Source organism: Halichoerus grypus, chromosome 6 (genome assembly GCF_964656455.1).
Source record: "Halichoerus grypus chromosome 6, mHalGry1.hap1.1, whole genome shotgun sequence".
Classification (NCBI taxonomy): Eukaryota; Metazoa; Chordata; class Mammalia; order Carnivora; family Phocidae; genus Halichoerus; species Halichoerus grypus.
The window spans coordinates 111,629,863-111,642,013 of NC_135717.1; the positions used below are offsets into that span (position 1 = coordinate 111,629,863).

A 12,151-nucleotide genomic window follows, 5' to 3' on the forward strand; every position below is an offset into this window, starting at 1 on the left:
TTTGAAAAAATTTGAAGAAACCATGGTCAAAATTTTCTCAAATTTCTTGAAAAAAAAAAAAAAAAAAACCCCAAAACCAAAAAAACCTACCAGCTTAGATACTTAAAAAGCCCAGCAAACACCAAAGAATAAAGTCACATAAAATATCACATCTAAGTATATCACAGTCAAACTTCTAAAAATCAAAGCTAGAGAATTGTGAAAGGAAACAGGGGGGAAAAGACATATTTTATACAGGGGAACAAAAATACAAATGATAGCTGAATCCTCATTAGAAATGATGGACACGTGAAAACAATAGAGTATCACCCTTAAAGTCCTGGGAACAAATCTGTGAATCCAGAATGCTATATTTAATAAAAATATCCCTAAAAATAAAGATAATTTCAGATAAATGGAAGTTAGATCTATTAACCAATGATCTATAATATGGAAAATGCTAAGGGAAGTTAAAACTGAAGGAAAGTGACACCAGATGGAGACTCAAATATGTGAGAAGAAATGAACACTAGAAATGGCAAATATGTGGATAAGTATGAAATATAGCATTTCTTCTTCCCTTAACTTCCTTAAGAGATATTTGGCTGACTAAAGCAAAAATAATAAGGAATTTTAGGGTTTATAGCTTACTGAGTTACAAAAATATATGATTATTTATTATAGCTCAAAGGCTAAGGGGGATGGAATTCTATTATGTTGTAGTTCTTATATTTTATGTGAAGTAGTATAATATTAAGTCTTATTCTACTCTAATAAATGAATGCTATAGATTGTAATCTCTAGATCAGCAACTAAAATAATAATATAAAAGGCTATAGTTAAAAGTTCAAAAGAACAATTAAATTTAAATAATATAAAAAGTTAATAAACAAAAAGAAGGAAGAAATGGAGGAATAGGAATATGGAAAATGGATAGGACAAAAATAAAACAAATGGCAAAATGGTAGCCCTATATCCACCAATGCCAAAAAATTACATTATATGTAAACAGACTAAACATTTCATTAAAAGACAAAGATTGTCATACTGGACAACAAAATAAGAACGAAGTATACATTATCTATAAAAAATACAGTTTAAATATAAAACCATAGATGGGTTGAAAGTAGATGGGTCAAAACAAAATGAATATCTGAAAAAAATTGACTTCGAGTCTAGAAGGCTTGCTAGAGAAAAGGAGGGCATTACATAATGATAAAATGGTTAATTTACCAGAAGACATAAAAGAGTACATCCTGGGCGATTCCATTTATATGAAATTTTTAAAAGGCAAAAAAAATCTACTACAATGAAATCAAATTGAAGTTTGCTATGGTAAGTTGGTATTGCCTGGAAGGGGAAAAAAAGGTACTTACTCAAGTATTGGAAATATTCTATATTTTGATTTGTAAGACTCATCAAATTATATATATAATAACTATGCATTTCACTATAGTTAATATTACCTTGATAAAAACTAAAATAAAAGGTGATCCACTGAAACTTAGTCTGATTACTAGGAATAGTAACAACCTACTATTACAATGAATAAAACTAGTTATTTTTACATAGTACAAAGTCAGTTTCCTTAACACCCTGTTATTTCTGACTACATTTATTCTATATTTTTAAAAAGTTTAAAAAAAGTCATTGTCACTATTTTTGTGCTAAACTCAAATCAAGATTAGAAGATAGCTGGCTTTGGGGCGCCTGGGTGGCTCAGTTGTTAAGCGTCTGCCTTCGGCTCAGGTCATGATCCCAGGGTCCTGGGATTGAGCCCCGCAACGGGCTCCCTGCTCCACGGGAAGCCTGCTTCTCCCTCTCCTACTCCCCCTGCTTGTGTTCCCTCTCTTGCTGTGTCTCTCTGTCAAATAAATAAATAAAATCTTTAAAAAAAAAAAAAGACAGCTTGCTTTTAATTTTCAGTTAATATATTTATATATAATACATGTATAATATATTTTAATGTTATTTAGATTCAGTAAATTTAGTTTTTATTCATTTATTAATCATTTACTGTATAATTAATATATTAATCTGTTTACAAATTATATAGATTATAAATAGATGTATATATAAATAATTAATATATTTTTAAACATCCCACTACCATCAGTATTTTAGTATGACTTTATAGAATTCATTTTCATACTCTTTTATTTTCAACCTTCTTGCAATTAAAGTGTAAATGTAATTACATATTATATTTTTAGCTTAGGTTTTATTTTAAGCCATTTTTTCCAATGGCTGAGTAATATAATCATATAATTATATATATATTACATAATTATAGTATAATATATATTGCATCATAGAGTTACTAGAACATATTTAACTATTTTTCTATTTTTGGACACCTTGGTTTCTTCCTTGATTTTATATGACAAATAATATTGAGGTGAATATTGTCATGCATATATTTTAGAATATTTCTTGAGGTTATATTCTCAGACCTGGGGTTAATAGGACAAAAGATATTTGAGTTGGGATGGGGAGTAGGCAAAGAGGTGTATTGTGGCATGTTGACACGTGTTTTTTAATGTCATTAACAATTCATAAGTACATCTCTGTCAGCACTGGAAATTATTGTGAGTTGTTTTTTTTTACTGTGGTATGTGAAAATAATAATTCATTATGTTAGTTTACATTAGAGTTTTAATTATTTAAAAGTTGAATAATTTCCTCTTTTTAATAGCTGCATTTTTTAGCGAATTGTTTATTCATTCTTTGCTGATTTATTTATGGGGGAAATATTGTTTTTTCTTGTTAATTTTTATATGTTTTTTAATTTAACAAAGCATATCTTCTGGAAGAATATCTTTCCAGTCTCTAGTTGTGACTTCTCATTTTGTAAATTTTGTTTATCTATAGAAGCTCTAAATTTTCTTTGAGGAATACTTTATCACTTTTAAGTTAGAATAGACATCTCCCTTCTAGAATGTTGATTAACATTTGATTACATCTTTTTACTTTTAGTATCTAACATTTCTTCCATGTAGAATTTGTTTTGATATATGATAGCATATAAAATTACTTCCCTCAAATTGCTGCCCAGCCATTCCAATATATATAAAATAATCCTTTCTTCCTTTATTGATCTGAAAATCTCTCCCAATCATACACGAAAGTCTTCATTTTAATGTCCTCATTGATGGGGCATTTGTTTCCATAGATAGATCTAGTTCTATTCTAATGTTAGTACAGAAATCTGCTTTCAAAACTTTAAGTCTGCTGTTCCTGATAGATGAGGGTAAAGTTTAGGAAGTTAGGAGCTTCATCCTTAAAACTCTAATTTTCTTCATACCTCAATTATTTCAGTATTACATCTAGAGTCTCCCAAGGAATTAAAAGTAGCCCCCTGGCTTCCAATTTCCAAATGGTCTGTTTGGTAATTATTTATTAAAGGAAATGACCTTCTATCCCTCCTCCCTTCGTATTCATTTCTCAACTGGGCACATCCTAGTTATTGTTGGAAGCTCAAAGCATAACTGCCTAAAAGCACTCTGACCCATCAAAGGGTTCATTGTCTCTTTTAGACTTAGGAGAGACAATCTTAGTAATCCATTTTTGACTCAAGAGTTTAACCTTTGAATGGAAGAACATTTTTTTTTAACCTAAGCAAATTAAATCTGAAGACATCCTTAAAAAGACATCTTTAACACCCCCCCCCCCCCCCCCCCGCTAATTCCTAATTCCTCAGATCTTATCTTCAATGTCATTTGCTCAGGAGATAACTGGTGCACATGTTATATGGTCTTTTAGCACAGTGCTCCTTTCCTTCAGAGCATCCATCACAGTCTAGAATGTTGTCTTATCTGTTTCATGACTTAATATCTACTTACTGTATTATTAACAATAATAATAGCCAATATTGGTGTTTACTCTGAATGTGCATGAAATGTGTAGGAAACTTTTTTATGGATCTTCTCACTTAATTCTTATAGCAACCCTCTCATGCAGGTACTAAAATTATTCCTAGTTAGGTACTATTTTTATTCTTATTTTTCAGGTGAGCAAACTGAGCAAACTGAGAGAGATTAATGGACATCCCTTGAGGTCACATTGCTAGTATGGCTGGCCAGGCTTTGAATCCAGGTGGCCTGATTCTATGCACTGCATTCTTCACCTCTAGTGCTGTCCAGCAGAACATTCTGTGATGAGAGAAATGTTCTTTATATGTTCTGTCTAATATGACAGCCACTAGCCACATGTAGCTATTGAGCAATTAAAATGTGGCCAGGGTGACTGAGAAACTGAAGTTTTAATTTTATTTAATTTTAATTAATTTAAATAGCCACATGTGGCTACTGACTACCATATTGGACAGCATAGCTCTAGATAACAAGGTGCTAGGTAATAATTTCCAGAAACAGTTTTATCTGTTTTGCTTATCATTACACTCCTGGTACTAGCATAATACCCAGCACAATGTGTTTATTGACTAGAATGAGTAATTCATAGGAGAGTAGGACAGGGAGATAAGAAGTAAAAATTGTGCTCTGAAAGCACCAAATTGTGGAAAATGCTCACCTCCAATGGAATATCTGTAGCCTGTTTTGCATCCATTTTATTTTTTAAATAACACAAAATAAATATAATAAAATGTGTATTTGGGATAAATTTGGTAAAGTAGCACATATTTTTATAACTCATATTTAATAAGAAGGGAAAAGGGAAATAGCATCAAACAGTAACTTCTGAGAATCAGCACTTATCTGACAAAAAATGAATTTAACTCTAAAATACACTTTCTGGAATACATTTCTATCATGAGGCAAAAAATCCTATTTGTTTATAAGGCAGTAAATGACAATCATACTCATGCTCTTCACCCCAGAAAACACTCTCATGTTTTTCTATTACTGAATGCATTTTTTTATTGGAAATATCTGTGTGAGCCATATTTGTGTGTTTTTCATCCTATCACTTCCTATATATTTTTGCTGTCACTTCTCAGAACAATAATCTTAGATTAAGAGTGTATATGGGGTGCCTGGCTGGCTCAGTTGGTGGATCATGTGACTTTTGATCTCAGGGTTGTGAGTTCGAGCTGCATTTTGGGTGTAGAGATTACTTATAAAATATTAAAAAAAAAAAAGAGCGTAAAGGGATTTAACTTTAATTGGTAATTAAATGTCAGAAACTATTTCCCTGTTGGTCATTAATGCTGAAGTTTCTAGATATGCACTGCTATGTGCACTCATATTAAATGTATATTAAAGCAATACTGCATATACATTAGTCACTTTTAGTAGTAGGAGTAGTAGGAGTAGTAACTTTCAAATTTGCTAATGCATTTTCAGAAAATGCATTAAATGTTCACCCAAAAAGCTTTGCTTGATTGACAAAAATTACATTGATTGAAAGAGACAAAAATTTCGGTTTGAAATAGATAATAGTATCTCAAAGCTTAAAGCATTTTATATTTCTTTGTCCTGTTATGTCAAGCCACTCTAGTAAGAATTTGTGCTAAGTGAATCTGAATTAAATTGCTCTACTGAAAAAAAATTAATGGAACTGTGCACTTACAAAAAGAGAGTTAGAGATATCTAGCTGTGCTATGTTGGAAAAAATCTGAATCTTTGCTTTCCTGTGTTGTTGTTATTAAGCCTTCAGTTTATTTACTTAGTTTTAGTGTTGATTCAAAAATTATGACTATGAAATACAATGACCACTAAATCAACATTTGTAGGAACAGTAATCAAGTAGAATGCTTTCAACTTTGCCAGTATGTATGAACTCTACATATAGTCTACATTATCTGTATTTTTGTTCTCATTGAAGTAAAAGACACACGCTCTATTTTCCTATGGGAATAAGAAGAAAAATCTTTATAATGATTTTTCTCCAACTGTAGGAATAAAATAAACAACAGATCTTAAATTTTTCAACCCAATGTAACTGACCACAACAAACCAAGAAATATGCCCATTTTTTCCATATTGATTTTCACTTTGGAAAATGTAATATATTTACTTGTCGATATATCTTACAGACCTCATAAAAGGACCAGATAAAAATCAATAAAATAATTCCCATCATGAAAGAAGAAACATGAAGTTTGTGTTGTAGTTTCTTTTTTTTTTTTAAAGATGTGTACAGTTAGATACTTTAGGGCAATTTAAGTAGGTTCTTTCTGTTCTGGTGACATAAATAACTGATCATTCTGGTTTCTGATCATGCACTTCCTTCTCCCTGAATATGCTTTGAGGAGGCGCAGGCAGCCTTGGCACTAATAAAGCTGAGTGGCCCTCCTCCCACCTCTGTTTCAACAATAAATAGGAAAAAAAAAATGCTTCCCATTGGCCTAGGTTAAGCACATTAATATGAATGAGCCCTGGGTACAGTTGGCCAAGTGTTCCCTACTTGAATTTAATAGGCTTTACCTTGCACTGGCAGAGAGTACACTCGGTGCCGTGTTTGATCCAAGAGGACCCAGTGAAGCGAACCACGTTCATCTCATCCAGGCAAGTTTTGGTGATGTCATTACGAATGGTGTCGGCCTGGCAAGGGTCAGTGACACAGCGCCGGCAGCACTCATTCTCTGGGAGGACACTGAATTCACATTCCACTTCTGGGCAAGGCAGAGGCCAACAGTCAACTTCCCCTTGCTGTAAGGAAAGCAGATGCACCAGGGCAGGGAGAAAGCAAGTGAGGGCGTGGAGGGAGGCACAGTGTAGGGAGCACAGTGTTTACTGAATACTCAGTTTATTTGATGGATATTTATACTCACACCTTCAAAGCCATGAATCTTGCAGGGAATCTACAAAAGTCCTATCAGAGTGCTGAGGTCTATACTGCAGCTGGATTTTAAGAGCGTTCAAGGATTAAACAAGAACAATGAACAAAAGCAAAACCCTTTCCCTTAAAACAATCAAATTTGCATGCTCTTATCTTTTCCCTGACAGAAGAATTATTTACTATGGAAGAACGTTTTACTTAAATTTTTGCATATTAGGTGCTTTTTTCATTCTTTTGATTATTTCCCCCCTACCTTCTCATTTATTCCCTTCTGTATAAAGAAAGTTTTGTCCATTTACAAGAAAATCAACTGGAATATGAAGGGAATTTGGCAGGTTTTCTTTGTTCATTTATATGTTTCTCAGGTTAGGGATTTTGGAGGGAAAAAAAAAAAAAAACCAACTAGCTGATTTCAGGCTTCTCTATTCCACATGGGAAAATTGTGTGAATTGGATCTTTTTAAAATTTAGCTCCCATCTGTCTCCTATTTTCTTCATAATTCAGAATCTCATGGTCTTGGAGATGAAAGCAGCCTTCAGGCACAGAAACTGACCTTGTTCTTTCAATTGATTTTTGGGTTTAAAGTATAAAAAGGAAGCAACAAAAAAGCATTACCTTAAAAATATCCTCACACAAATAGAAAGGAAACTAGCCATGACTTTAAAAGTAGCATCTGGGAAACTTTCTTCTATAAAGACACATAGACCAATTTTCCTTTTCATTTACACTCCTCAAAAGAATCAAGAAGCTTGCTCAAATGAGAAAAGATTGGTGTTTTCCTGATCAAGCCTTTATTTTCTTTTTTCCTATTGTTTCCAGTAGAAGTTTTGTAAATATATACATTCAACTCTAATATTCTAATAAGTATTTATTGCAAATCCATACCATGTGTAAAACAGGGTGCCCACTAGAATAGTATTGATGGTAAAAATATTTAGAAGGAGAAAAAAGTGTCGTTTTTGGTTTTTGTTTCTGTTTTTTTAAGTCTGAGCATGACCGATAGAAATGGATTAACGAAAGTTCTACTTGGACAAAAAAATTACATTTTTCACAAATGCTGTTCTGCTTATAATGGTGTGTGAGTAAACCTAAGCTGAACGGGATTGCGGATGCCAGGAGAGTCTGTTGTTCTTCGGGGCTCTGGAAAGACGCGCACGACACGCCGTCCGACATTTACCCGACGTGCCTTCCCGGTCCTGACCGCGTGCCCGCCATCTGGTCACCCTAACCGGGCTCACTTTCTGCAACACCAGCGCCACGGCCAGGGAGGCGCTGAGAACTGGCGGACGTGGGAGGGCAAGGCTGTCTCCCTCGTCAGATTCTGGGCCGGAACTTCCCGCGCACTTCCGGTAGCTAAACTTACCAAACAGCGACACTGCTGGCAGTTCTGGACCCAGGTGTCACCGCTATTGTATAAGGTTTCCCCATTTTGATGGAGGCACTGACTGCTAAGCCTTGGGTCACATTCAGGGCAGCAAAAAAGATCAACCGTGGGATTCTCGCAGTCACAGACCATCCGACGACACATTACGAATCCATTCTGTATGAGAAAGAAGAAAGCAGTTACCAAAAGCCTCCCTTTCTCAATATACTACATCAATGTAAAAGCTTTAGAGTTACATTTTGTAGCTAACACACAGAAATTACCCAAGCTGGAGAACTTCCAATTTCCTTTCCAAACGCTGCTTGACCAGCAAATTTTCAGAAATGACCGGTATGAAATAACCACTACACACCCTTATGTATATATGAATGTGGGTAATGTACATGTAAATATACATGCACTTGTTTATTAGTATAGTAATTAGAATACTACCTAAATTTTGTTTTATGTGAGGGCATGTGCATTTATATTTAATAGTCAACAAGCTGGGGAGGGTATGTGCTATGGTGGGCACTGTGAATTGTGTAAGACTGATGAATCACAGACCTGTACCTCTGAAACAAATAATATATTATATGTTAAAAAAAAGAAGAAGAAGAAGAAGATAGCAGGAGGGGAAGAATGAAGGGGAGGAAATCGGAGGGGGAGACGAACCATGAGAGACTATGGACTCTGAGAAACAAACTGAGGGTTCTAGAGGGGAGGGGGGTGGGGAGATGGGTTAGCCTGGTGATGGGTATTAAAGAGGGCACGTACTGCATGGAGCACTGGGTGTTATGCACAAACAATGAATCATGGAACACTGCATCAAAAACTAATGATGTAATGTATGGTGATTAACATAACATAATAAAAAAATAGTCTTGTTGAGTTTATGGAATATATTAGACCTTAAGTTTGTATACAAACTGTTTTCAATTTCTTTCATAATAATTGAGCCCTTCATACAGAGTGTTATTTATCTAACTATAAATTAAGTCTCTATCATCGACTGGGTAAATAAAGTGGAACATCCCTTTGAAACACAGTCTAAATAGATCGTTTTCACTTGTAGGCCAAAGTATGTCCATTCTGGCTTTGTTTATGCATTCACTCAAATATGATATTGTTACTATGGAAGCACTAGCATAGTTAGCAGCAAAGTTTTATCAACATGTGCAGATAAACGCATTGTGGCATTTCCATAGGATGGAATACTATTCAGCAATAAAAAGGAATGGGTTACTGACATATGTAATTAATATAAATGAATGCTGAAAACATAATGCTGAGAGAAAGAAGCCAGACCAAAAAAAAAAAAAAAAAAGTATGTACTATATGTACTACCTACTATAGAAGGCTCTAGAAAATACAAATCTAACCTACAGTGACCCAAATCAGTGTTTTCCTTCAGGCTGACGGTATGGGACTACCTACGAAAGGACAGAGACAACATTACGAGCAGATGAAAATGTCCTTTTACGCTAACTGTGATAGTGATTAAGTAGATGCATGCCATTTGTCTAAGCTCATCAAGCTGTACATTTAAAACATATGCAAATTACACCCCAATAAAAATGATTAAAGTGTTTTATTTATACCAACCTGACATGAACACACAGAGCACCGGTCATTTTCCAACACCCAAATCTGACCATTGTGCTTAATTTTTGCGTCATGGATGCAGTCCCCTGTGCAGTTCTTTCCATGAGGACATCGGCAATCATATCCACCATCCAAGTTAAAGCAAATGGTATCATTGGCACAGCTATGCCTCCCGGTCCCACACTCATCGATATCTACAGCCAAGAAAAGGCAGCCGGCAATGTGCTTAGGATATGCTCGGTTTCAAACAACTGCAATCAGGCAAGTTGTCTCCTAACACAAAGCATTCAACTGTAAATTAATTTTCATCTTACTGGCATGCATTTCCTATTAAATGCTGACTAAAGCAATGTTAATGATCCAGGGATTTCACAGGAAAACATTATCATGCTTGACTTCAAACACCAGATAACCTTGGTTAGATTCTCCACTTTTGTATCTCTGTAAATACCATTAGGCTTTATGGAACACTTATATTTTTTGAAAGTAAGAAGAGAACTCAATCTATCAAACAAAAAGCAGTGGCAGTTGAAATCCTAAAAGTGCCTATGAATTTTTATTGGGAAAATCATCCTCAAATGTTAAAATGGTGCTTACCCCAAATCCTTTCTTAGTGGGAGATGAAATGGCATGGGGCCTCCGAGGCATTTTTATTCAGCTTCAAGCATCCACCTGTCACCCCTGTGTAAGTTCCTCCCAGGGTTTCGCCCAGGTGAGGGCGTTCTTCCCATAGTCAGGCATTTTTGTACTGTCCTCACACACTGCCCCCCACCCCCCCGCCCCGCCACAGAGGGCAAGTGACCACCAGCAATTACCATCTCGCTCACAAATCATCTCCCACTTCTTAACTTTTCCATTTCAGACGATCATTTTGGCTCCTGCCTGACTCAACTGTCAAGGACCCATTCCTCACCTGACCTCACCTAGTCCATGGCAATCACAGCCTACAGCATTTTCATACAGATGAAAAGAAAACATATCTTGACCCACAGATCAGGTCCGTAAGAAGAGATGTGATTCATTTTATTTAGCCCCATAATTTAAAGGTCACAAGCCCAAATACATTTCAGGGATATTGTATGAGTGGCAGTAAGCAGTTATCTCCTACTTCATCTGTTTCCTCTGAGTAAAGGTCAAGAAAGAAAGAATTAAACCACAGCAGAAGAAGTGGGTTAGAGAGAAGATGGAATGGATAGCTTTTCACCAGGGGAACTGTATACTGATTTTCTTAGAAAATTTTATTATTTTTTAAAGAGTTTATTTATTTATTTATTTGACAGAGTGAGAGATAGCGAGAGCAGGAACACAAGCAGGGGGAGTGGGAGAGGGAGAAGCAGGCTTTCAGCGGAGCAGGGAGCCCAATGTGGGGCTCGATCCCAGGACCCTGAGATCATGACCTGAGCTGAAGGCAGACGCTTAACGACTGAGCCACCCAGGCGTCCCATGATTTTCTTAGAAAATTTTAAAGATAGACTTTAGTAGATAACGTTTCTTAAATGGTTTGGTTTCAACATTATAGAAGACATGGCCTAGTCAAGGTTATATTTTAGCCATATTTAAATTCTTAAATATTAAAATGAGCCATATGATATATTTCTCTCTATTTGCCTTCATTTTGATCAATTACACCTCAACAAAACCAATGAATTGACACAATGGCTGAAAGATTTTTGTTATAACTATAGTGAACACATTATCATAGCCTGATTTGTCAAGGATAATACAGTTTATAATTATAGAGTATGATCAAAAGCAGAACTGTTAGCGAGCATGAGGATATATTTCACATTTTTAAACATTGATATATATATATATAAATTATATATATTTATAACAATTATATATAAATAGATATATTTGTTCAGGTCAGAGAAATTTGGCTGATGCTATTTAGAGAAAGAGGAGCAAGAAGTGAAATTTTATAAAATTTTATAAAATAGCTCTATATTTAATCTACTCAGAATAATAAAGTATATTGATGACTTGATCTTCATTTCCTATTAAATATTATTATAATTAGGAACTATAATAAACAGGAAAAACATTAACCATAGTTATTTGGTCTCTTTGACCACAAACTGTACAAATATTTCTTACTACATAACCCTTTAAATATCCACTATACAAATATTATTCCGTTAATGGCAATGACTGGATTTTTACAATCATTTCATTTTGCTTGACATTTAAAATAAAAGCTCTGCTGTCAGGTAATGCATTTTAAAGGCAGAGACAATCCTTGGATTTGCTGCAGAAGACAAAGAAGAGGTGTCCAGCCACAAAAGGAACACGTGCTCTGAAATCAAGTACGTTTACAATAAAGAATTAGAGTAATAAGTTACTTACAACAATGGTTGATATGTACTTGTCATACCTGGAGAAACGTGTAGGCAGAAAATCATTATGAACCAATGATTACCTTTTGTTATACAATGGGATTTGAATTAATTTGAATTCATCTCC

At 34.7% G+C, this 12,151-nt stretch overlaps 1 protein-coding gene across 4 annotated transcripts in view; it reads right to left on the reverse strand.

Moving 5' to 3' along the window:
- The window catches only part of NELL2 (neural EGFL like 2), a 324,406-nt gene that overhangs the window by 4,215 nt on the left and 308,040 nt on the right, over positions 1–12,151 (reverse strand). For all 4 annotated transcript variants that reach the window (XM_036067593.2, XM_036067591.2, XM_036067594.2 and 1 more), the window contains 3 exons: positions 9,689–9,882; positions 8,084–8,260; positions 6,366–6,590 (listed from right to left, as the gene is read on the reverse strand). In XM_036067593.2, the coding sequence (XP_035923486.1) occupies positions 6,366–6,590; positions 8,084–8,260; positions 9,689–9,882 (596 nt within the window). The remainder of the gene's footprint in view (positions 1–6,365; positions 6,591–8,083; positions 8,261–9,688; positions 9,883–12,151) is intronic.